Genomic DNA, 24,560 nt, shown 5'->3' with positions numbered 1-24,560 from the left:
TACGCGAATTTTGCTGGAAAATGTGCTTAAAAGAAATTTTTTCTCATTTTCTTATGCTTGGCTGTATTCTGCAAATAATTTTAAAGTAATTTTCCGGTAAAAAGCCTTTGCAAACCAGTATCCAGCCTCAGAGGACTCGGGCTTGAGAACCTTGGGATTAGGCGTGAGGGTCCTGGGTTCGAGTTCTAGGGTTCAGTAGTGACGAGAAATATTAAGCAAATGGTGAATAAGGTCTACACATGAGTCGAATTTATTCGGAATCATGCAAAGATTTTCGTGCCGAGAAAGTTCGATCAACCTTTTCCACTTTTAACTCAAAGTTTAAAATGGGCCTGAGATTTTATTTGGGGAAAATAGGTTTTATAAAATTAATTTCATTTAACTCAAATTAGTTAAATAGAACATAAACAAATGGCTTGTCTTACGGCTTAATGTTGGAGTTAAGAGTTAGGAAAAATAGTGTTGCTATGGAGCTTTGTGATGGTTCAAAATGTGACTTAATCACAAGATACTATCCTACACACATGTTTAATCTTGTATTAGATTATATACGAGCCCAACACATTCATTTATAATATTAACTGCAAAAAAAAAAAAAAAAGTGGGTCAAAATTACCCGGTTCGGAGTGAAACGGATAAAGCCCATGGACATGGTCCGTACCCGTATAACATTTCCCTCTTTTCGAAATCCGAGCGTTGCGCGCGTTTAAGAGAGTACACCGAGCTCTGCTTCTGAGCACACAAATCAAAAATCTGTTTCGAAGGAGAGAGGAGAGAGAAATGGGAAAGCGACTGAGAAGAGAGAGATCAGTGTGCGCTCGCATCTCTCCTCGTTCCAGATACCTCGCTCCTCACTCCACTTTCTGCTGGTATACTCTCTCTCTCTCGCTCTTTCTTCCAGCTTTGTTTCGTTCGTGATCAATCGAGCTTTCCGCTCGTTGCTCCACCTTCAGCCGTGGATGTGGTCTTTTGCTGTTTCGTGTTGTTCAACGCAATCGGTTCGAAACTGAGCTGGATACGACCTGCTTCTGATCTGTGTATGGCTACTCTTCGTTCCTACGCCTGCTGATCCCACTCCTGTGAGTTCCGTTGCGTGGTGGCAGTATACGTGCGGAATCGGATGCTCTGTTCTTTGTTTGAAATTTGCTGGTGGATTGATTCGTGTTCAAGAATCTAGCGGCGACATTCGGTTTTCTTCGAGTTTCACCTCGGCCTAGTTTAGCGATCTTCTGTAGCTTTGATCCGTAGCAGGCGGATTTGATAGTCTGAGCTGCCAGAAGCATGCGTGGTTCATGGCTCCGTTTGAAGTAGATAGGATTAGCACGGTGCAGCTGCATGAGACGGGGATAACCATATCATCCGCTTTACGCTACGCGTAAAGATGAGTTTTAGCATCTAACGGTAAAAAAAAGTTATCAAGAGACTCAATCATTTCTTCATTACTATGATTCTCTCGGTGTGAGGGCGAAATTCAAGAGTCAAATGCACAATCTATGTTCTTGAGATTTTCTGAAAGAGTGAGTTATACGCATAATTTTTCACGTGCGTCCAAGTTCAGAGAGTTGCCTTTTCCTTTGATCTGTGTTTTCCGTAACGATTAATTTCTATTTTCCCCTCCAATTAAGCAAGAATTCTCAGAATTCGCATTCTCTTTTGAGCATGTAAAAAGCTATGAAGAAGACGTGTGGACAGCAATAGCAAGGTTTCTGAGCGGAAGATCTCTGGTGATGCTTGCGTTGACCAGCAAATGGTTCTACCGTCTCGTGATGGATGAGAGCATATGGAAGTTTGCTTGTTTGCGTGATCTTCAAGTCCCTGAGCCTAAGCAAGTTACATTCAAGTGGATCTCGCTCTATGCTTCAGCTTTTGGTAGAAAGCAGAACTTCTTTTTTTCCATTTTCTCTTTATTATAGAATGCAGCTGGTAAATTCGCCTCATTTCTTTTTCCCTTTGACAAGATGGGAGTCACTCTTACATGTTTCGTCAGCAGGATAAGCATATTGGTGAGTAATTCTTGCGGTGGTTTTGTTTCTGATATTTCCCCATTAAAGATGAGGCCAGGCGAAAAAAGGATATCTGCATAGGAAAGTTGTCACCCCTTTTAGACTTAGAAATAGTAGTATACTGACAGTAAGAAGGCTACATTTTTTGTGCATCGCATTACATGTTGTAATTTTGATTTACAAAATGTTGTCTTTGACTTTTTGTTTCAATTGACAACTCAAGATTGGATGCGAATTGGTGCATTCTCTCTTGATTCATCACTGGCACTCCTGACCGAGAGTTTGAGTCCTATGGGAATACTAGAAGCAAAGAATGAGGACAAGATATTGGAGTCTGGCACCTATTGCGTGCTGAAGAACATCAGAACTGGAATCTGGATAGCTGGTACTCGCTAGTCGCAAAGTGCCCCGCCATTCTATTCCACATTAAATGTTTAGTATGAACAAAAGAAGCCCTTCATGGCTTCTCTAACCTTAAAATCTCGCATTTGTGTGCACGCAGATTTGCAGCTAGTTCGTTGTCCCATCTGTGACCTAACTAACTGTGAAGGTAACCAATTGTGTTTTTGTGGTAGCTAGCATGATATTGATCATCTAAACAGACTGATTACTCAGTATAAATTATCATTTGGCATTCAAAAGTGATTGAGGACATCCTATCTAGTTTTCTTGCACTTGCTTGAATAGGCTAACGGGTAGTGATATTAAATAGAAAATGCCAACCCTCATCGCAGGGTTCATGCATTTTAATTTTCATAACTCTCATGAATCAACTGGCATTTTTCAGTCTTGCAAATCGTATGACATGGTTTCTTGCGTAAAACTGATCCTGAGTTTCTTGGTGGAAGGAATCTTTAGACATTCGAGGTAGATGGTTAGTATCATCAGAAACGGAGAGATCACTTCCTTTCCATAGTCTCTTCTGGCGATTGCGAAAATGGTCTCAGTTTATGATTTAGCCAGCAGCGTACTCAGAATATTATTCGCTGTGGTAGGAACCATGCAAACGTTGGATGCAAGGCACATCGAACTCTTCCTCAACAAGGGATACCAGGATGGAAAATGGGTATATCAGGTTGTAGGAGCTCACGACATCAAAGAGAATACAGAAGCAGCTTCTGGAGCCATTTTTGACGTCAAACACCTCAAAGATTCCTCAACCTCAGGTGACCTTAGCACTTCATTCTTGCTTATTAATCATTGCTTTCCTCCTCAAAATGCCCAAGCATGCACCACATAAAATTGCCCATAGCTACTTAGCTTTCTGCTAGCAGCAATAGAAACATAAAAATCCATAAACAGCTGGCTGACTAAACTGTCGCCTTAGTGACAGGACCATCCTATAGTAGCAATCTGGGTAGATTTAATTGCTTGCTGTATTGAGATTACAGAAAATTTTTCGTAACTTTGTTGCAGCAATTTTTGATGTCAAATCATGGGTGGGGAAACCTGCTGATTGGCAACCTAAGGCCATGGTCACGGGCCATGCAGTTGCAGTAAATACCAATTTACAGAAAAATGAAGGTATTGCTCTAAATCAACCAGTTAAAAGTTGACCTTTGCCCCATTCACTGAGCAGCTGCATTGCTTCTGCATCAACGAGGATACGGCAGTAATTATCTGATTGCATATATCGACGTGGAGCTAGTTTTCTCTCCATGGGATTGACATAAAGGTGTAACGAACAAAGAAGCAGAACGGTGACTTTTATTTACACGTTTGACAGTTTTTCAACTGTTTCGACGCAGGATTGCATCTTAAATACCACGTCATGAGAGCTGGAGCTGACGGCGAAGTCGTTTCCATCAGGATTTCTCAGCAGCTTCTGTGACTCATTTCCATATCACCCTGAAAAACAATCTGAAGACTAACACAAAATTAAAATGCCTATACGATCTTTACAATATCAAAAGAACAAAAAGATGCCTAACCGATTTGATTATAAGGTGTGCTACCCTATCACCCACAACAAAGGACAATGCCATTAGCAGATTGTTATCTTCTCCGTAAGACTCCATTTTCGGCTCATTCTTGGGGACTCGTGGAGCCGAGCAACCAGTGCGTGTATCAGACAAGGTAATCAGATGTTGCTGTGTTGATGTGTACAGACAAGTGCACGACAGCTTCACGCATGCGCCTGGTCAAATTGAAATCTCCAGGTCAAAGGTGAGGCATGGAGTATCATACAAGGTACTGAAAACATAATGTTGATTGGAGAATAACATTTCCTGTGAGGACTCTTCTACTTCTCATAGCATTTCAAAGGCATGCCCTCTGGTTTCTTTGACTGCTAATACCGAAGTAGTAGAGCCAATTACGGGTATTGCGCTTAATCAACCTATTCTTATCACCGACTTACTATCCGAACACGGTGTAAGAGGCCAATAGATCAGTTTTGTCAAGTAAATCCGGGCGATTCATTAATGTCGCTGCCCTTGCTTTTGGTAGTCCATAAGTACATAATGCTGTCGATTAAAGCAATAATCTCCCATTTCAGTAGCGTTTGAGGTACAAATATCCGTTTAGTTTTGACCCAAATGTCAAATCCCAGTCTATTCAACCACCAGCCTACTACCCCTTCCTTCACACGCGGCTAGCTCAATATGTACTCACCAAGTTTATTATGGAACCATCAACAAACTCGACTACCCTGGCCAGAAACTGAGACAGTGCTTCACTATCTGAAATTTATTCTGCATATCTATATCTATCAGGATGGTAGGGTTTGCACAGGAAAGAGGTGATGTGGCTTCTTAAGAGTTTGCCTTTTCATTCCTTTTTTCAAAAGAAAAAGATTGGAAACTTCATCGGAGTTGGAAATATTGTATCCACTGTGCTTATCATAAATAAATAGAAACTACATAAAAGTAAGCAATAAAGGGGTGATATCGGTGCTCGAGAATTTCTAAGGCTCATTGATTCATGAAAATATTTTCGTAAAAATGATTATTTGTATCGCTTAAAAAAAAATTAAATGTATTTTATTTTCATCATTCATGAAATTATTTTCAATCGACTAATTATTTCAAATTAGAAAAATATTTTTTAAATTATTTAATTTTAGCGAAACAAATGAAGCCTTAATTAGGTAAATTTTTCTTCATGATTCATAGTTTGCTCAACTTTTTTTTTTATTGTTACTTTAATTTCACATTCATTTCTATCAAATCTCATGGCAGTATTTAGAAATGTTTATGCGGTTTTTACAATTTTGGCTTATAAAATTATTGCATATTAATAATCTCAACATTAACAAAATAAGACTTCACTATGCATCCCACGAGCATAATATGTGATTTCCGTATTTATCGATGTTCCCACTCTATCTTCTATCATTTGAAGTTCTTCAAATCTTTTGCGGGTCACTTTTCGACTTTTGGAGCAAATTCTAATACAAAGGTATGTGTTGATTAGTGAAGTTGAATTGGTCACGTGCATTTCACGGGTTAGATTTTCCTCTTACGTATATGGAGGGTTGTCATGCTTGCATTCGTTGACACTTGTCCCACTTTAAGTGGGTTTGGTTCGTTGGAAAAGTTCAAATTATTCCTTGTTTTATCTTCTCCTTCCTTCAGTATGAGAATCTACATTTTATTTCTTTTTACGTATAAAAAGCTTGACTTTGATGCAATCATCTTTTGATATCGTACACTCAAAAAGACCTTTTCTGCAATGTAATTCACAAAATTAAGACTATATTAGACATTTTATTTGCAAGAAAAAGTTGTCTTTCTGGTAAGCAATTTTACTCTTTTTAAGTCCTCAACAAATTACTTTTGCACATGCGATTTGAGAAAGAACTCGACGAATCTAACTACAGATTTGATTGTTATGAGGTGACAGACAATTTCCGCGAAGCTGCCAATCGCCGGTGACAATGCTCATTGCCCTACTTCACAAAATCAGAAAAACAAAGCTCATCGAAAGGTTCAAAGCCACATTAAGCAGACAAGCCACATAAGATACGTTTTATTGCAATCATGAAAAAACAAAAAGAACACAATTGGGAAGCATTCCTTCAGTGTGCTCTGGGCAATCTCATCCTAGTAGCCAGAAGATGAACATCGCCAAATTGGTTTCTATCCTCGTACGATGGCAAACTACAAGAACTTGTCTCCTCCATAAGCACAGAAACAGAGACGACTATACATGCATTGTGTAAAGTAGATGGCAATGAAATCTTTCGGAGGCCCAAAGCATTTTAAGGTAGGCAATAATTTCCATCTGACTGCCCACGAAGTTCCGCCTTTAACAACAGCTTCATGACTAAGTTCATGCTTGAGGTGGGATCATGAACATCATTTCTTTGCAAGATGCTTCTTTGGTATCTTGTCCAAAGGGGTAGTCTTGAGTAGGAAAAGCCTGGAAGCACGCTCCTGCAATGTACCTCCACATTTCAATCCGCGGGATTGAAGTTCAAGCTTCAACCTTTCCATGCCCAGAACCTGCAGGAACAGAGCAAAAATTTGTAGTTAGGCACGGGTGGTATCATAAGCATCAATACCATTCACCCATTTCCAGTAGGACACGCGACTACTTAGGACGATGCCTTCCTGGTGGCTAAAAAGTTGAGTGTTTGAGAATGTCAATAATTAAAAAACAAATCTCCTTTTAAGTAACTGAATTCACTATCTGGTCATCACGAGTCATCTGAGTGAAAATTTAAAGTACGATACCTCCATTTCAGCAGCTGAATTGAATTTATCAAAATCAAGTGCCGTGTCCTCTGGAACATTAGCTTTGACACTAACAGCTTCTTCAACAACTGCTACTTTGTCTTCTGAAAACACACCAGCCTCTGGAGGTCCTCGGACAGCTTCAGTTGTTACCTCATTTCCTGAATCCAGAGCACTTGGTGACTGATTAAACAATACTATACAATTCTCAGATTCAACTTCATGGTGACTCTCATTCACGAGCTCAGCCGCTTCAGTCTCAGAAACTACGGCAGATTCCAATGACATAACAGCACAACCCTCAGATGAAACTGGGTTAACCAAAGCACTTTTTTCTTCGGGCACAACTCCTCCACCAGAGCACCCGCTGGATTCTGAATGCGCTAGCATGCCGGTCTCTTTTTCTTCCTCAGAACCACTTCCATTTGAACTTGAAGTATATGCTTCTCCATCTTGTCTCCCACCAGTCACAGAGTCGGAGCTTCCATCCACTTCCTTAATCAAATTCAATTGCATTGCACCATCTGAAATGGTAGACTTCTCATCTTCATCATCCTCACTGGTATTGTCACCCGAATCATCGTTGTCACTTTCTCCCGCTTTTCTCTTCCCCATCCTAACAACATCAGGCAAATTATTGGCAAGAATTGAATAATTTCTTTTAACTTACAAAAGCTACTGCAGATCTTAGTTTTTGAAGAGTATATGTACAAATGTGCTTATCTATGATAATGCACAGTCTGGGCCCAGGTTGGCAAAAAACCACCATCGCTAATCCACAAGTACCGAGGATCTAGTTGAGTTCTCCGCATTTCTCTATTACATATGATATACACTCTTCTCCCCACCCTCGTGCTTATAATCAATCAAATTCAGCAAGCAAAACAGTTGCAGGGAAAATAAGCTCAGACACAGGTTGAGTTAAGGGAGATTATACTAAAACATACTAAAGACTATCATTCCAATCTAGCAATGAGTAAATAAAGAAAAGACTTCCCTATGTTCTCCACATGGTTAAAAAGAAAGGTTAAGCAAAATGAAAACTTGTGCCTCCGCAGAATCTAGCGTGAATAGTTCAACTTATTTACATATGCAACTAACGTTTTGTAAGAACCCAAGTGTGATCTTGATATAGCTTACATCTGTAACTACACAGTTCAAGTTCAATTTGTTATTTCCAAGCAGAGTGCTAAAAATAATTTGGATAACTGTAGAACAGAAGTGACGTATCAAGGCCTCGGTAATCAAAGAAACTAAAGCTTACAATTACTGAAACATATTGCACAAGGAAGCAGATCAAATGCCAACAATCAAACCACCAGCAAAACAAGATAGTACAAATAAGCACGCATAAGAGGTAGCCGAAAAGAACAAATTTGTAATCTTCTCCCAGATGGATAAATATCATTTCGCTAAATTCTCTAATTTCCTCCATCAAGCATACCAATTTAAGCACTAAACATCATCATAACCACAAAATAGGTCAGCTTGAACTTCCAATACTTACCAAATCTTCAACTTTTTCGCATTTGTGCCCAAACCAACCCCAGCTTTCCTCTTTACACTCCGCTTCGACATCCCGCACGATCCGATCACGTCCCTAACACATTCCTCAACCTGCGCCACACATTTCGCCGACTGCTCCCTGTACTTCTCTACATACTTATCAGCAGCTGCCCCCTCTCCAACCCCCTTCTTCCCCTTCTTCGCGGCCTTCTTTAAAAACTCCTCGGCCATCCTCTCCAGCTTCCTCTCCTCCTCCTCGGCCCTCCACTCCTCGAGCTTCTTCTCGGCGTTGACGTGGCGGAGCCGCCGGCCGCTCATGTCGCGGCACGCGTCGAAGTTGTTGGTCTTCTTCTGGCCCGCCTTCGTGGCGGCCCCACGGAGGAGGGACCCGAACCCTCCCTTGCCGCCGGGGAGGCGGAGGGAGAGGTGGAGCGTGGACCCCGGCCAAGAGACGACGGAGCGGTCATCTAGCTGGCGGCCGGAGAGGATGAGGCGCTGGGAGGGGACGGGGATCCTGGAGATCTCGAAGACGCGGCGCTTGATGGAGAGGGCGTCGACGCGGCGGGTGGTGAAATTGAGGACGGAGGTTTTGCCGTCGATCAGCTTCACGAAGAACTGGAAAGGCCTTGCGGATTCTGTGGAGGTTTCCATGGTCGATTTGATTTCGCTCTGCGTGCTTCTGAAGAGAGAAGAAGGGAAACTTGGATGCGTGCCCTAATTTATGGGCAGGACTGGGGCCCCGAGAACGCGTCGGATACGGAGGAGAGTGGATCCGGTCCATCCCGGCCCGTTATCTCCATTTTACGAAAAATCTCAAACTTACACATTTGTAAATTGTGACAAATTCATCCTAAATTCACTCCCAAATTAGTATATCTATGATAAAATTATCTTCAGTTAGTTTCATTATATTTTACTGTCAAATTACTGAGTTATATGACATATGACAGCAGATGAGTATACCAGTTTGAAGTTTTTACCTTCCAATTTGTCGCAAGTGTACATATTTGAAACTTTTTGTGTTATCAACTCAATTTATTAACATAAACTAAAAGATGTAGGCATACTAGTTTGAAATTTTTAGTGATAAACTTGTCATAAATGCACCAATTTTAGGTTTTTCGCGATAAAAAAATTAACTTGAGGCAAATTTATCGTAAGTAAACTAATTTGAGATTTTTCGTGATATTAATCATTTTACTGTTGGGTTGGGATTTTCATACGATCGGGTTGTTTAGAAGAGAAGTTACCCGACTTATTGTTATTGTTCACATCAAAGTTTTTTTTTTTGGGGGGGTCTATAAATATCATGTCAAAAATTAATTAATGAAAAAATCCCAAAAACATAGTTCGCTTTAAATCTAATGACCGTACATATAACAATATTGTTACAAATACCATTTATATACATTTAAATGAATCCCTATATTGAAAAGACCTGATTGCCCCTCATCGCAAACTCATTTTTGCATCTATGTGCAATTTTTCTTTTTTTTGTCGAACATCCGCATGAAGATAAACATTTAAGATAATCAATGTGAACGTGTAAAGTGGTCTCCAAAGGTAAAATTCGTGTAAGTATTTAATATTTTTGAAAATATTTAATGTGAACGTGCAAATTGACGAGTTTTAACACGATGAATTTTGCTAGGACATGTTTGATACTCGAAAAAAGAAACCTTTTTCTTGCACAATGTGATGTGATCAATTAGTGTCCTTATAGCATTAGTACATAGTCATTTTTTAATTAATGATTAAGTGAGACATATGCTTATGCTTCAATATACTCCCTAGGGTTGAACATGGTCTGAGTTGGTTCGATTCCCTCAGGAACCGGCAATTGGACAGGTGATCCTCGTTCTCAATTTTTGAAACCAAGGATCGGATTGTAGGTCTTTTGGAACCGGTAAAATGAAAAGAAAAGGGAAATGTATTTATATAAAATGGATTTGTTCAATATTCACATATTTACATATAATATTTTTGTGATTCATATGGAGATGTCCATGTCACAGTGAATATCGAATACAATGTTCGGTATTATACGTAGTTATGTGGATATAATTTCTACGTACAATATTATATTTAATGAGAAAATATTTAACTGAAAATTTTTCCACATGCGCCGGTCTCTTTCTTTGCCTAGAATCTTATGTCTACGCATACCAATTGTATTTATAAAATAAATAAAAAAATTTATAATTTGTCGATCCGGGTAGGCGGTTCATCGCTCTTGTTCCTCGTTAGAACCGAGAACCGCACCACTTGGACACCAATGCTATCTTGAGGAACTAGGGACTTGGATTGACGATCTTCGAACCGGACCAAACTCGTCAATCTTGTTCGGTAGAGGCGATTTTGGTCCGATCGATCTATTTTGCTCACTACTAATACTCATTCCGTTAATTGTTAGTTTTTTTTTGTTTTAAATTCTGAGTCAAACTCGAGGTCACTTGCAATTTTGTCCAATCTCAATAGTGTTCTCGAGATATTTAGAAATTTTTTAATGAATTAGATTATTATTTTTTTTATCAAAAATGAATTAGATTAAATGCAGCTTAATAATTTGAACTTTTTAATGCACTCCATCCATAAAATCAGTCCGAGTCGGGCTCGATATCGTGTTCGCATAAAACGAGTTTGCGTCCAACGTTACCAGTACGGCACCCTCCGTCTCTACCCGCGACCCGACCCGGACAAAAAGAACAGGTCTTTGACGATCCCGACGCGAGCACTCACTCGATACCGTCCCGCGAGGTGATCTCGTCGTCGCTCGGCAAAGCATGTGCGTGTTGGTTTCCAAGCTCTGAATCAGAGAGAGAGCTCGTCTCCGAGGCGGCCGGACACTGGAAAAATGAAGAACGCCGGCGAGGGCAAAGGCCGGAGCTTCCCGGTGGATCCGAATCTGCCTCGCTGGTTGTGCCAGAACTGTCACAATCCCCTCGCCATCGTCGGCGTTGATTCTTACGCCGACAAGTACTTGAACGATCCCTCCTTCCGCTCCGGTTCGGTTTCTTCGTCATCTTATTGCTCCTGGTTTCGATTCTTGTTGTCTTGTAGTATTAATTTCTGCTCGAGCCAGCTGAATTTTAGCTCGTAATTTGTTAAGTCGCTCTTTTCCTTTAAGGCAATTGGGGCAGGGGATTGGGAAATAAATCTTTTGTTAATAGATGCTCTTAGAGTAATTAAGATGACTAGATCGAGCAACTGAATAGCATTCGCCTCTAATTGATTGCCCTGACGTGATTGCGGACGAGCATCCGTATGATGTCCCGCTTTTCTTGCCTCTGGAGACTGTTAAAACCATTTCTTTGCTGAGAGTTGTAATTCAGCCTCGATCAAGCGTCGTTTTTACCGTACCTTTGCTCAGATAAAAAACGACAACTTGCTGCTTTAAGGATTTAGTAACTATGGGGAAATGATCTTTTATGGTTTCGGCAGGGCAATTCGATGGGAGAAATCACTCTAATGTGCTAAATCCCATGTCCGGCACTTGTATTTGCAGGTATGCACGGGTCTTCAATGCATGGGGCGAACAGCGTGTTGGGTTCAACTCGCATGGACAATTCCTTCGTTGTATTGCCAAAACAGAGAGCTCAGGTACAAGGGGTTCCTCCACGTGCTCATGGTGCTAGTGCTAGCCTCCAGTCTGATGCAAGCCCATCTGGGAAGGCCATGGATGAATCTTTTGTTGTAGTCTATAAGAATGAATCTGCTTCAGATGGAGGAACTGGCCAGTTACCCTTATCCGAAGGGGGCCATGCAGCCGTTCCTCTGCCACCAAACAATTCTGGGTTTAACACAACTATAACAGTCCTAAAATGTGCATTTGAGATTGCTACAACACAGTCTCAGGTAACTCGAATGTGTTTCCTCTGAGGATAGGGAATTTGCTTCATTTGCTGTTTGTGGTGGAATTATGTAATATTTTCGTCTCCTTCATTGCCATTCTCAGGTTGAACAGCCTCTATGCCTTGAATGCATGAGAATATTGTCTGATAAACTTGATAAGGAGGTTGAAGATGTAAACAGAGATATTGAAGCCTATGAAGCCTGTTTGCAAAGACTGGAGGGCGAGGCACGCGATATTCTTAGCGAGGCTGATTTTCTTAAGGAGAAGCTAAAGGTGCAATTAGGCTACCAGATCGAACTATGAGTTTGGTTTTGAAATATTGTTGTCATTGGTTTGTTCTTTCATTCTATGGTATTCTTCGTTTCTTTTCTTTTCTCTATTTTTTTTTTTTTTTTGGGGGGGGTGCTGTTTTTGCATGGTCCTTAGATCTAACGCCGGGAGAAGACTTTGTTGTGCTTCAGTGGAAATGATGATGAAAAAGAGCTGGCATCTGTGTGTCTATATTTCTATTAGAGTCATAAGATCTAGTGTTACAGTCACCATCCCTATAAACATTTTCTTCTGCATTATATTCAGAGTGACTAGACAAATACTTATACTGTTAATGATTTTCTGTAAAGGAAGCATTTCAGCTGTGGTATAACCCATATGGAGCAATCTGTGTCGTCATTAGACATGATGGAATGAAAAAACTAGCGATGTTAAGGGTAGTAAAGTCTTTGGTCACTTGCAGGGAGGATATTCAAAGCTTGCACCTTGGCATTTTATCTTTTGGTGAATAATTTGGCAGCTTAGAGTATTAGTCTGGTTATGTAATACTTCGACATACTTTTGAGGGTTATATCTGCAGTTTAGAATATTATTTTTCTCCTGTAATTTGACATATGTTTGACACTTGGTTCAGTGTTTCTTCCCTTTTCACCTTTCCGTCCAAGAACTTGGTTCATCATTGATGCATATGTGTGTATACACTATTGATGGAGTTTTCTGGGATTGAGATCAATACTAACATCCCATACCTTTCCTTTTAAGATTGAAGAAGAAGAGAGGAAGCTTGAAGTAGCAATACAAGAAATAGACAAACAGTATAAGGAAGTTAGTGGTGAACTGAAGGAACTAGAAACAAAATCTAGCCGCTTTCAAGAATTGGAGGAGAGGTATCCTGTCTCCACTGGTGAAATAAATACCAGTTCTCATATTTGCTTTTGGATCTTGCTTGCTCATAGACTTGGGAATCAAGATTTTATTAGCTATTTATCACTCTTGAACTTCTGTGCATCAGGTATTGGCATGAGTTTAACAATTTTCAGTTTCAGCTGACTTCACATCAGGTCTGTCCATACTCTGTAGTTCATGAATTGCACCCTTCTCATACTATTCGTAACAATTATGGTATTCTCAGTTGGTTTGACCAATTTGAAAGAACATAAGTATATCAACTTGCATTGACAAGATGATAAATGAAAGTCAAAATCCTATTCGACTTGCACGATATTATAATTTCTGGGCACAGTCTAAACGGGTTCCCAAAGTCTATTGCAAAGAAGCTAACTAGGCATGGTTTTTCTGTTGTGATTGTCTTTCATAATTTCGCACTTGATTGTTTAGCCCTACATTGTTGAAAGATTGTTGTGCTGTCACTACTGCTTTGTTATCCAAAATCTAGAATCCTTATATAGCATCATAGGAATTGAAGTCTGCAGTTCCAAAATCTCATTTCTGAGTATGATTGTGACTCGCTTTGGAAACTTTTAACTTCCATATGTGGAAGATCAGTAGACTGAAAGTGCCGGTGAAAGCTCAAATTATGCAGCCTTTGCCTCTGTGACATCAAAGTCGTGTTTTACTTGATTCTCAGTTATTGTTCTCAATTAGTTGTGACTGAAGCATGTAATCTGTCCAAGAGAATTTGGCTATTATGCATACCATCCAAATTAGATTTGTCTTCGGTGAGTTGCTAACTCCAATTCCACTGATGAACGATTGTAATTTGTTTTGCGTAACTTTGCAGTGTTTGTAGCTTTACAAACATGTAGCGCATGCATTGTGAAAAGCATGTACAGGCGATGCAACAGTGATGTATTTCCCTTCGTGTTGGTACTTCACAGCTGATTTTCTAACTCGAAAATTTTGAATTTGAAAAAAATATATATTTACCACAGGAAGAGAGAGATGCAATCTTGGCAAAGATTGAAGTTTCACAAGCACATCTAGAGCTGTTGAAGCGAACCAATGTCCTCAATGATGCCTTTCCCATCTGGCATGATGGAGAGTTTGGGACGATAAACAATTTTCGACTAGGCCGACTTCCCAAAATTCCTGTGAGAAATACTCTGTTTACGCTTCGAATGTGTTCTATTGTTTGGACAGTTCATTTTTAGCTCTTCCTATTTTATCTTTATTCATAATGACATCAAACCATGTGGTGGTACATGAATGTCCTTTGCTATTAGCGCAACTCTTTAGGAATAAAAAACATTTGGTGGAACTTCCATGACGCATAGTGAACAAAAGCTGTGCGCTGAGTTGCATTCTGTACATTTGACAACCTTTTCTCTGATTCTCTGATCTAAGGTTTTTTCTATTACTTGTTCCAAGGACATGCATTAAAAAGAGCTTGCTTGGATTAGTACACATCTTTCAGTGCAGTCGCGAGTGATTCTCAGGCCTCATCTAACATGTCTCTATTTTTTAAACCTATGTTTCAATTGCCATTTCATCTTGTTAAAGGGTTTGACTTTATCCTTTCACTTTGTGTGGAATTGCTCAGGTGGAGTGGGATGAGATAAATGCTGCCTGGGGCCAAGCTTGCCTCCTCTTACATACAATGTGTCAATATTTTCGGCCCAAGTTTCCGTATCCTTTTACTTTATTTCATCTAGAATTTAATCTTCATGCTTTAATTGACCACAGCATAAGATCAATGTGCTTCAAATGGGAAAAAAAAGAAGAAGGAAAAATCGCAGTTGGCACCATGCGCATAAGTTTATTAATTGCCATTGTTTTAGGTGCATTATCTGGCACAATATTGTAAGGCTGAGGAAAAAAACCAGTTATGGGTAGTAATGGGCTTTGAGGGTGTTAGTGTCCTGATCCCTTCTACATGTCTCTTGCTCCAGATTCTTACGTTTGCTGATATATTTTAAAGGTGGCATGTTGGGAATTCTCACTTCTTAGCTAGCTTCTTTTGGTGATTTAAATACTTAAGTGTCCTTATGATATGATTATGAGCCTTTGCACATATATAAATATTCTTTGTGGCGGATATTCCTCTGCCTTTATGTAACTTATCGAAAAACTCAGTCATCTCTTAGGTTCTGGTTCAACATAAGTTGATTAGCTTTTGTGCCGTTTTGAAACAAAAAAGATGGAACTCAATGCTCCCATGGTCTGTGGTGTCAAGAATTTTGCTTATCCGGGAAAGCTCAGGGTATTTTCATCTTATTATGACGATAGGATAGATAAATGCAAACTCTACTCTTGCACACATCATTTTACCCAAGTAGATAAATGCAAGCTCTACTCTTGCACTCATCACATTGCCTGATTGAAATTATTCAAGTGGGTGTTCTCCCTTGAGTGGTTTGTTTAGATACCGTATAAAAATACTTCCCATGGGAAGCTACCCCCGGATTATGGACCTCAGCAACAATAGTTATGAGCTGTAAGTACAGATAAGTTTCTCACAATTGAACTGAATCTTCTCATATCATTTAGCCTGTACGCGCGTCTCAAAGTTTGGCCATGCCTCCTTGAATTAGATGTAGGTTCAGAAACACATTTTGCCTTAATGTTTCTTTTTATTTATGAAAACCCCATTAATGATTAACTTGTCACTTTTGTCATCTCTTCATGCATATCAGGATCAGGGATAATTGTAGGAAGTTAAATTAGAATGTAATTGTCAAACATCTGGTTGTGGTTGTAGTTCTCTGTGTGGGTTTCTCGTTTGTGGTGTAACAGAATTTTTAATTCCTAGGTTTGGTCCTGTGAACTTGTTCTGGAGCACTCGTTATGACAAGGCTATGACATTGTTCTTGACATGCCTCAAAGACTTTGCTGAGTTTGCTAAATCAAAGGATCAAGAGAACAACATACCACCAGAGAAATGTTTCAAATTGCCTTACAAGTGAGTGTCTTTTCCTATAAGAAGATATAACTTTGAAATATGGAATGCACCATCTCATTCTTTCTGTATGTACATAATTGTCTCAATCGAATTTTTCTGATGTTAATCTGTCGATTTGATATATCCTGACTGGACTGCTAGTAAACGTCCTTATGGTCGTAAGGAGAAAATATATTTCTTTTCTTTGTTCTATTTATAGTAGGAATATTATTTGCATCTGGACATGTGGATCACCTAAAATAATTCACCTTGTGGACATCATTTGCTTTTTGCAAAAAATTATGATTTGCTAATGAATGTTGCGTCAAAGCAAGAAGAAACTTGTGGACCTATTCTGGATGTTATCTATTGAGAAATCTTATTGACACCCTAGTTTGTATTCATTTTGGTACATGAGGACATATATGTAGTTTCACTTCGTGCACACAAAGGTGCTCCAGAATGTTGATTGAATACTGCATTTCCCACTGATTAGAATAATTAAACGTGAGATGTTCTTGCAGGATTGAGAATGACAAAGTCGAGAACTACTCTATCACGCAAAGTTTCAATAAGCAGGAGAATTGGACGAAAGCTCTAAAGTATACCCTGTGCAATCTCAAATGGGCTCTCTACTGGTTCATTGGGAATACCAACTTTCAATCGCTTTCCGCAACAGTATCTCAGCATGTTGATGTTCCAGCTGCAGGCATCTTATACGCAAGGCGAGGAACTGATGCCAAGTTTGGATCCCAAAATTTGTAAAAAGTGACGGCAATTCAAGCATCTGACATGTACATATTAGAAGTAGAATAGAAGTACGCAAAACTATTCAGGTCTTAGAATTTCGTTGCCTTTCGCTTCAACAGGATCATATGTGCTAGCCAAAAAAGAGCAGAATCATATGTGGGGTGAAGCCTATCCCTTGCATTGTCAGGGTTGTGACGATATGTTGCCGCAGGCTCAAGTCCGAGGCAAGGATCAATGACATAAAACCAACTGGCAATTCCTCAGATGGTTACTATTTACTATATAATTCATCTTTGTGATGATCAATCAGTTAGATATCCACAATCGCCCGCCTGGTGTGCCGTTCATACATGTCAGCCTAGGGTTACGTTGATGTACATTCCACAATTCTCATCAAAGATCAGATGCTACCGACTGGTTGCTGATCCTGGACGCTTATGTGCCAACATCACAGGGTCGTCCAAATCAACCAACATCCAAAAACAAGGCAACGTCGAGAGAAGGCAATTGTACAGGGCAAGGTCGGGGGTCAGGCTTCAGGAAAAAAAAGGGTCAGGAGTAGCACGCACTTTAAAAGGTGCAATAACACGGAATAAGGACACTCGCCATTATGACAATTTGGAAGCGAGTAGTACTCCAAAACCAGAAGATTTTTGGCGAGGACTCGACCATCCCCTCCAAGTCATTAAGCGTTCGGATCATGGTTCTTGCTCATACCTTGTAAGGATTAATTGAGATGCCTTCTATTACGGCATTGATAGTAACAAATTTAGCATGCCACACATAAATCAAATTGATCTAGCAAGGTGATATCCTGGGAAAAATATAACAACATTGGTACCCCAACAGAGAATCAGATCAGGAAAAGCAGCAGATATTTGCTCTTGCTGCATTTTCCTCAAGCTGCTCCATTTTAGTGTTTATCAACCATGGCATTGGTGGAAAAGTATCTGCACTCCAAACAGAAAATACATGCCATACCACCACATAATTAACGCAGCAACCTGTCGAGAAGGAAAGGATTGTGACCGCAACAATTTTCCCAAGACAATATTCAATGAGGTAGATAAATAGGTCCATAAGCTGGGCGAATCTGAGAAAATTAAAGTTACAGCAGAATAGTTTCCATCTGGGGCTAGTGATTGTCAAAGTAATATTTAGTACAAAAGCCCACATTTGTCGGTGACAAGCTATAAGTGAAAGTGAAGAATTCCCCATTGGTCACTGACAAAAACCTACCAGGCCAGTATATTGGATGGCAAGGACTTATTTTTCTAACCTAATCCTTAAACTACCCTAACAAATCAGGTCTCACTTGGATCTAGGACCTTTCTTCATCTGACTGAGAACCTGTTGGCCCAGGGACATCTACAAAAAACTCCTCCACTGTAGCAAAAAGAAAAGAGTAAAAACATTAGTATGGATGATTAGTGCACGCAGAAGGACAAGGTAAAATATTTTAAGCAGAGCACACGGCCAACTGGAAGGAAATGCAATACTATTGAGTAAATACAGTGTCATGCAAAATAAACCAAAAAAAGGTGACTGAGATTTAAATGGGCTCAATAAGCTCTTCCCCCATCTTGCTTTGCTCCAGTGGGTTTCCATTAGTAAGCCAACTCACTCCCGTCCTCTCTCATCTCCACTTTATTTACAAAAAGGGCGGAAAAAAAAAAAAAAAAAACTAGTGATTTGAATCCCTTCCTACAAAAGAGGACAAACCGGGTGCATCGTGCCTGTCATATAAGTAATACTAGCATAAGGTTCTAAAGTCTTCCACAATAGAACTCCATTAGGGTAACTCAAGCTTGAACAGCTAGGAAATAGGCAAGGAGTGACGTGCTTCCTCTTCTTTTTTGTTGGAAAGGACAGTAAGAAAATCTCTCAGGTAATGCCTCTCCATTGCGCTAGACATTTGTCAACTCAAAGCAGTCTCGAAGTGAATATTTTCCATTCATGGGTTGCAGATGCATGGAGTTAATCATCATGAAAAAGAGGAGGCATTGGTACCTATATCCTCCTGGTCAGGAGAATCAAGCAAAATATCTGAATCTGAGGGAAGAAATGGTGAACCAGGGTAGTTTCCAAGGGCCCCTAAATCTGCAATTCCAATTAAAGATATCCCAAAGATTTGTATGAGTAAGGATATGACAGAGGCCATAGTCAAATGAATGGAGTTAATGGACACTTACGCCATTCGAACACCAAATACCTATGGCTGTAGGAAAGAATAAATAACCACATACCTCCCAAGTTTGAAAAATCAGCAGTTAGATCTGAGAGACTGAAATTCCACTGTATCTGATCCAATGACCTAAGAGAGTCTCTTGAATTCCCAGGTCCCCCATCAGGTGGAAGCTGCAATCCTACTGAACTTGCTACATCAGATGTAAATGCCGAATCAAGTGCCGACGTATCTACACCCAATCCAGATATTTCTGAAGCAGAGAAGGGGAAATGACCACTAGATGCCGCTGATGTAGGACTCACAGGCATCTCTGACATGGATGACATGGCACTGCTCGGAGGAATGATGGCAGACGCATCAGTTGCACTGCTATCCATTGCCATATTAAATCAAGGGAAATGGTAGTTGTTAATACCAGTTAAGAGAGTGAGGTAAATTTCAACTACGTACAGGCACAATGTCACACAGGAAAATACTTGGCTTAAACAATGCAAGAAAAAACGATCAATCAAATGCCAGGGACTAAATGACAGCCCGCAATCATGAAAAATATGGTAAAACATCATGTTTTAGCCTCATGAAAAAAAAGTGACAATTGAAGGATTTGGCACGAGTGAGTACAGCTCAATACTAAATGCCAACAACTAAATGACAACCCACAAATCCCAATTATTGTATAAACATCAAATAACTTATGCTTGTAAACATTCATATGCTCAGCAATTGCCCTTACATTTTGCAATAAGTACCATGTTGAGGGACAAAAGCATGTGCCCCATGCCATTATACGGGCAAAGAATGCAATTAACACATAGCAGATCAGCTAAAAGGACAGTGCTGCACTATGAAAATTACTGAGCAAATTGACACATGGCACACAATTAATCCCCAATTCCAATTGGTATAAAGCTATAAATCAGGATACGCAGGACATGGGTCCAGAATGAAAGTTAAATCAATGTCGTAGTGAAATATGATGAAGTAGATTATAATGACAATGTATTGGTACTTACTCATTCCCTGAATTTACACGCATAGCATGATAGTTGCTTGGTGCAGGAACTCCATTCACTACATGACAGCTAGAAATTCCACAGCCCAACGGGTTAATATGAGGTTGCCCTGGTGCTGGAATTGCAGGCTGCTGCAGTACTGGGTATCCCATAGGTAAATTGTTAACTGCACTGAACACAAGTTGAGTTGAAGAGTAGTTGACAACAAATAATGCTTGGACCTAATACATCAAGTCATATCCCCTTTGAATGAACTTTATCATTGAATAGTATGCGGGTATAGCACAAGAACAGAGATTAGCATTTTGGTATAGGGATAAGGAAAGAGTATGCTTTGCATGTGCAAAACTTCATGTACAATGGAAATTAACTTCATATTTGAACAAAAAAATAAGCCCCCAGCTTCCTCTTTCCTCACCTTGGCAGTTTATGATGAAAATTAGCTCATACAACCTCAACTACATGGTGGCGTATTATATGAGCCTTAACTCCATGTTTGAGCATAAAGACAAGGCCAACATCCTCTTTCCTCTCCCTGGCAGCTTATGTTGAAAATTAGCTCATATAGCCTATTATTGTTTGGAAGGACAGAAAAGGGCAGAAGATGAGTGGAATGAAAGTGGAGTCAAAGTCGGCAGGGAAGGGATTAGTACCGTTTTTTCTTAGCTTGGCAGAAGAAATCGGTATCTACTGTAACAACACATAGTCATATTGAGGTACGATTTGATCATCTCTTTTCATTAGGTAAGTTGTGAAACTCAAAACCCCACCTTCATAACCACTAGGGGCATCAGATTGGTGGATCCAAGCGGGAAATACTCCTCCCCCTATTCACCCTCTCCATTCTTTTGTTTTTCAAGCATTTAAATCCAATAGACTTTCTTCCGATCATTAATTATTTTCACAATGGTTTCCTCTTCCCAAAAAAGGGTAAGATAGCAATACTACAATAGATTCTCAGTGACGTACGCATGAAATATGTATAACTTTTACAGCACTAATGCTACATGTGGAATGCATATTTACTTTCCGTCATGACTAACAAGTATGAATCTTTGGAGATATCCTCGTTCTTGCAAACTTCTATCTCAGTTGCATGTCTTTCCAACCAAATCATTAGAAGGTTAGCTTACCAGGCATTGGGTGAATTCCATTTTGTATAGGGGCCAGAGGGACCTTTGGAGGCACAGGATATTTCATGAGATGATACTGGTACTCTAGTAGGTGATTAAACAGCAGAATTTGCTTTTTCAGTTTTAACCTGATATAGTACGCCCTGAAGAAATCAGCATTTTCTTCTTCCAACTTCTGCCAAACTGAAAATAAAGAAATAAAGAAAAATGGTTGAATAAGTTGAAGCATATCAAAGTCAAAAAGATGGTACAACAAAAGTGAGCAGCAGCATATTTTTCCTATCATTTCTCAGTATGAATGTGGCAAAGAAAAAATATATAGAGTTATTAGGAATTTCCATAATATATGGTGATTGATGCATATACAAAAGGTGACCAAATGGAAAAACAAGGATTTTTCATCAAGGACCTTCAAAAGAACAAAACCCATAACCACAAACTTCAGTTAAGTATCTAAAGAGAAGATGAGCCGTGGCCCCAAGGACTTCCAATAGTGTCCCACTATGCGCACCTAGTGTCGTGAATGCAGGATCTATTGTCGCTCTAGTCAACAGTGTCTTGACAACTTCATCTCTATTCATATAAAGTTGTAGACAACGCTCTATCAAATTCTGGACCTACAAAAAGCCACATTACAGAAAGTACGAACAAGAATTAGTGCTTTTCAAGGGATGATAATCTAAAGAGGAAAATATATTGAAAAGAGAACAAGAGACATCTACCAACTTAAATTTTAAGTAGGATGAGTAAGCTTACAAGTTCTATATCTTTGCGCGAAACTCTTTTGGTTTCATTGTTTGATGTAGAAATAGAGCTGGAGTCCGGCAAGGGAGCCTCTGCTCCCAGGTTGTTCTGTTGGTCACTTTGAGAATCATGAGAAGCATGGTTTGAAGATTGTATTTCTTGTGTGCCCTGTAGTTTCAACATGAAACAACATCTCAGTGTTCAGGTGGAAAATAAGAAAAACTAATAAAGTGCTTGTAATGAAGGGATTTGCAGCAGGGCTGTTCAACAGTCTCTGACCTACATCTGACTGTTTAGAATTGAACAGAACCTAAAAATTGTAACATCGTGTAGTTAGATAAAGTCCAAATGTCATTGTATAAGTTTGGATGGTCATCGGCAAGACCTATATGCCCCACGTGTCAGTGATGTCATCCAGTTTCACTCTCATTTTTTCACAAGAAAATTATTTTGTCAAAATGAGCCAACCACACCATGCGCAAATGAATGCAGGGGTGCCACAATTGCTTTCTGCAGGACCGCGTCATTATTCTAAGTTCAGAGGCATTGAGCAAAGTGCAAGGAAGTTTCATAATCTTTCTTCTTTTTATTGGAATAGCAGCACTGACAGTGAGGTTGTGGCATAGAAAAGTCAATGAAATAGAAAGAAGCTGGACGGTTCTAACGCTGTATAAAGCAAAAAGCAAGATATAATAACCAGAGGAGGTCATGAAAAGTAGCACAGACAGATATTGAAGAGAGTTGTGAGAGATGTAAAGTCGACTACTAACCTGTGTGTTCTTCATTACAGCAAAATACAGGCTGGCCACATTTCTTTTCAAGCAAAGAATCCCTAGTGATAATAAAGTTGAACTCAGTAGTTATCTAATTCTGTTTCACTTGAAGAGTCGAGGGTTCACCTGGCAAATAAGGATGAAGTGCATCATTAGTAAAGTACTTTAAGGTAACCAAAATAAGGTCTTCAAGATCGAAGAACAACACCACATATTTTCAGTAGTGGAGGAACAAACATATGCAGAAAATCAAACCCTGCAAAACCCAATAATCGGCCTAAAATATAGGAACTGGAAAGAATGAACATTAGAAAGTTAACTGGAGAACATGATAACAAACAACACCATGTTCTAATTGAGTTGTCGAATCTCAACGTTGTCACACACCTACCTTCACTTCTTACAGATGATAATTCTACCTTAACTAGCAACTTTAAATCAACTTAAAGTTATCTAGGCACATGGAATCCAGCCATAACACATTAAGTTCTTTTCAATTGAACTTCATTCCCAAAAAGACTTCGCAATTTCTGCAGAAAACTGAAGAACACAATCTGTTTAGTAAATTCGATGAGTTAAAACTACCCTTGTTGATATCTAACAAATTAAACAACGTGCAAACAAAATGCAAAGTAGAATGCTGTTCCCACAATTTCCCCTTTAACAGTTTCAAACTCTACCAGCTTCTGCGTGCCTCAGTCATAGAGCAATATAGGAAAAAGTGCTGAGGCCATTATGACATGTATTTGCTCGACTAACTTACCACTATCTTAATAACAGAGCAACAAACCAGGTTACCGTCCCAGATGCAACCTTTAGTCCTTTACGTCAGTATCAGTTCACCCTTAAATTAAAGAGGACAGAGAACAGAACAAGACATCATACGACAGAAAAAAATCCACTCTACAAGGCCAGACACGAAGAAAACTGCAAGATCCGGCAAAAACTCACCTAACACGAAGCGATTTAACTTCCCAAAATGCTCGCAAGCAAACTAAGTTTCGAAAATTTGAGAAGCCAAGCTTCCCTCCAAAGCCAGATTTTCCAAGAACTCGAGCAAAAGAGCAAACTTTAGAGCAAATCAGAAGGAGAAAAGCTGGAAAGCCTCCAAAAACCCAGCTCAATAAAAAAAAAACGCTGCAACTACGCAGTCAGATACCTACGCGGGCAAAAATACCTCACTCCACTCGAAGCTTCCAATGTATTTCCACAAACCCAGAAAAAATAACAAACTGTGGAGAAGGAACGAAGTAGATTCGGAGACTCCGAGGATCAGCGACAGTGTGTCGGCGTCGGCTTCGGCTTGAGCAATCGGAGAGTGTCCAGGCGAGGACTTTGAGAGGGTTTTTGGCAGTGGCATTCGTCGGAGACGCAGCAAGGAAAGAGACGACACAGAGGAAGATTTTTTTCTCTTTTTTTGGGTCAAGACACGGAGGAAGATGAACAGCGCGAGATATAAAAAATAAAAAAAAAAATCTACTCTTCCAAATTTGGAATGGGCCTTCGCTTTGCCGTTTTCGTACTTCAAGATTATTTCCTTCCTAAAAAATCAAACAGATGCTGGAATTACCTTCACAAATTCTACCTCGTACATAGACATTCTGAATTTCCACCCCACGGTGAAATCCTTTTTTTTTTTTTTTGTCAGTCTTATCTTTTAACTTTCTTCTCTTCGGCTTAACTATAATTATAGTCGAATCTTTTGTTTCCTAACCCATCGAGTAATTATGACGTGATATTAATTGATCCAAGATTTTTGTGACGATAATATTAAGTTGAGATTCGATTTACTATCTGGATCAATTGTAATTAT

At 39.6% G+C, this 24,560-nt stretch overlaps 4 protein-coding genes across 9 annotated transcripts; 2 read left to right on the top strand and 2 right to left on the bottom strand.

The window, feature by feature from the left end:
- Window positions 1–434: 434 nt before the first annotated feature.
- On the top strand, window positions 435–4,439 carry LOC115748644 (probable F-box protein At3g61730). The gene is made up of 8 exons (XM_030685209.2): window positions 435–869; window positions 1,670–1,869; window positions 1,959–2,003; window positions 2,227–2,388; window positions 2,506–2,553; window positions 2,999–3,169; window positions 3,420–3,527; window positions 3,752–4,439. Exons 1-8 carry the CDS (start codon window positions 781–783, stop codon window positions 3,832–3,834), a joined length of 906 nt encoding a protein of 301 aa, XP_030541069.1. The 5' UTR covers window positions 435–780; the 3' UTR covers window positions 3,835–4,439.
- Window positions 4,440–5,946: 1,507 nt separating this feature from the next.
- LOC115748640 (replication stress response regulator SDE2) lies at window positions 5,947–8,881 on the bottom strand. The gene is made up of 3 exons (XM_030685196.2): window positions 8,187–8,881; window positions 6,680–7,295; window positions 5,947–6,448 (listed from the first exon to the last, which is right to left on the bottom strand). The coding sequence occupies exons 1-3, from the start codon at window positions 8,834–8,836 to the stop codon at window positions 6,302–6,304; spliced, it is 1,413 nt and encodes a 470-aa protein (XP_030541056.1). The 5' UTR covers window positions 8,837–8,881; the 3' UTR covers window positions 5,947–6,301.
- Window positions 8,882–10,823: 1,942 nt separating this feature from the next.
- Window positions 10,824–17,003, top strand: LOC115748639 (beclin-1-like protein). Of its 2 annotated transcripts, none has more exons than XM_048285449.1 (10): window positions 10,824–11,192; window positions 11,708–12,040; window positions 12,141–12,311; window positions 13,071–13,195; window positions 13,321–13,369; window positions 14,201–14,359; window positions 14,809–14,894; window positions 15,631–15,702; window positions 16,018–16,167; window positions 16,671–17,003. In XM_048285449.1, the coding sequence occupies exons 1-10, from the start codon at window positions 11,040–11,042 to the stop codon at window positions 16,909–16,911; spliced, it is 1,539 nt and encodes a 512-aa protein (XP_048141406.1). In that variant the 5' UTR covers window positions 10,824–11,039; the 3' UTR covers window positions 16,912–17,003. The 2 variants fall into 2 exon arrangements, with proteins under 2 accessions (XP_048141406.1, XP_030541054.1); XM_030685194.2 differs by having other exon boundaries at window positions 10,825–11,190; window positions 11,691–12,040.
- A 922-nt stretch (window positions 17,004–17,925) lies between these two features.
- On the bottom strand, window positions 17,926–24,144 carry LOC115748641. Of its 5 annotated transcripts, none has more exons than XM_030685198.2 (10): window positions 23,699–24,144; window positions 23,511–23,591; window positions 22,745–22,873; window positions 21,987–22,142; window positions 21,742–21,847; window positions 21,231–21,413; window positions 20,098–20,263; window positions 19,143–19,453; window positions 18,907–18,996; window positions 17,926–18,282 (listed from the first exon to the last, which is right to left on the bottom strand). In XM_030685198.2, the coding sequence occupies exons 3-10, from the start codon at window positions 22,757–22,759 to the stop codon at window positions 18,218–18,220; spliced, it is 1,092 nt and encodes a 363-aa protein (XP_030541058.1). In that variant the 5' UTR covers window positions 22,760–22,873; window positions 23,511–23,591; window positions 23,699–24,144; the 3' UTR covers window positions 17,926–18,217. The 5 variants fall into 5 exon arrangements, with proteins under 5 accessions (XP_030541058.1, XP_048141408.1, XP_030541057.1 ...); XM_048285451.1 differs by having other exon boundaries at window positions 19,143–19,450; XM_030685197.2 differs by lacking the exon at window positions 23,511–23,591.
- Window positions 24,145–24,560: the final 416 nt, after the last annotated feature.

Source organism: Rhodamnia argentea, chromosome 9 (genome assembly GCF_020921035.1).
Source record: "Rhodamnia argentea isolate NSW1041297 chromosome 9, ASM2092103v1, whole genome shotgun sequence".
Lineage (NCBI taxonomy): Eukaryota > Viridiplantae > Streptophyta > Magnoliopsida > Myrtales > Myrtaceae > Rhodamnia > Rhodamnia argentea.
This window is presented reverse-complemented; position numbering and strand designations above follow the sequence as displayed.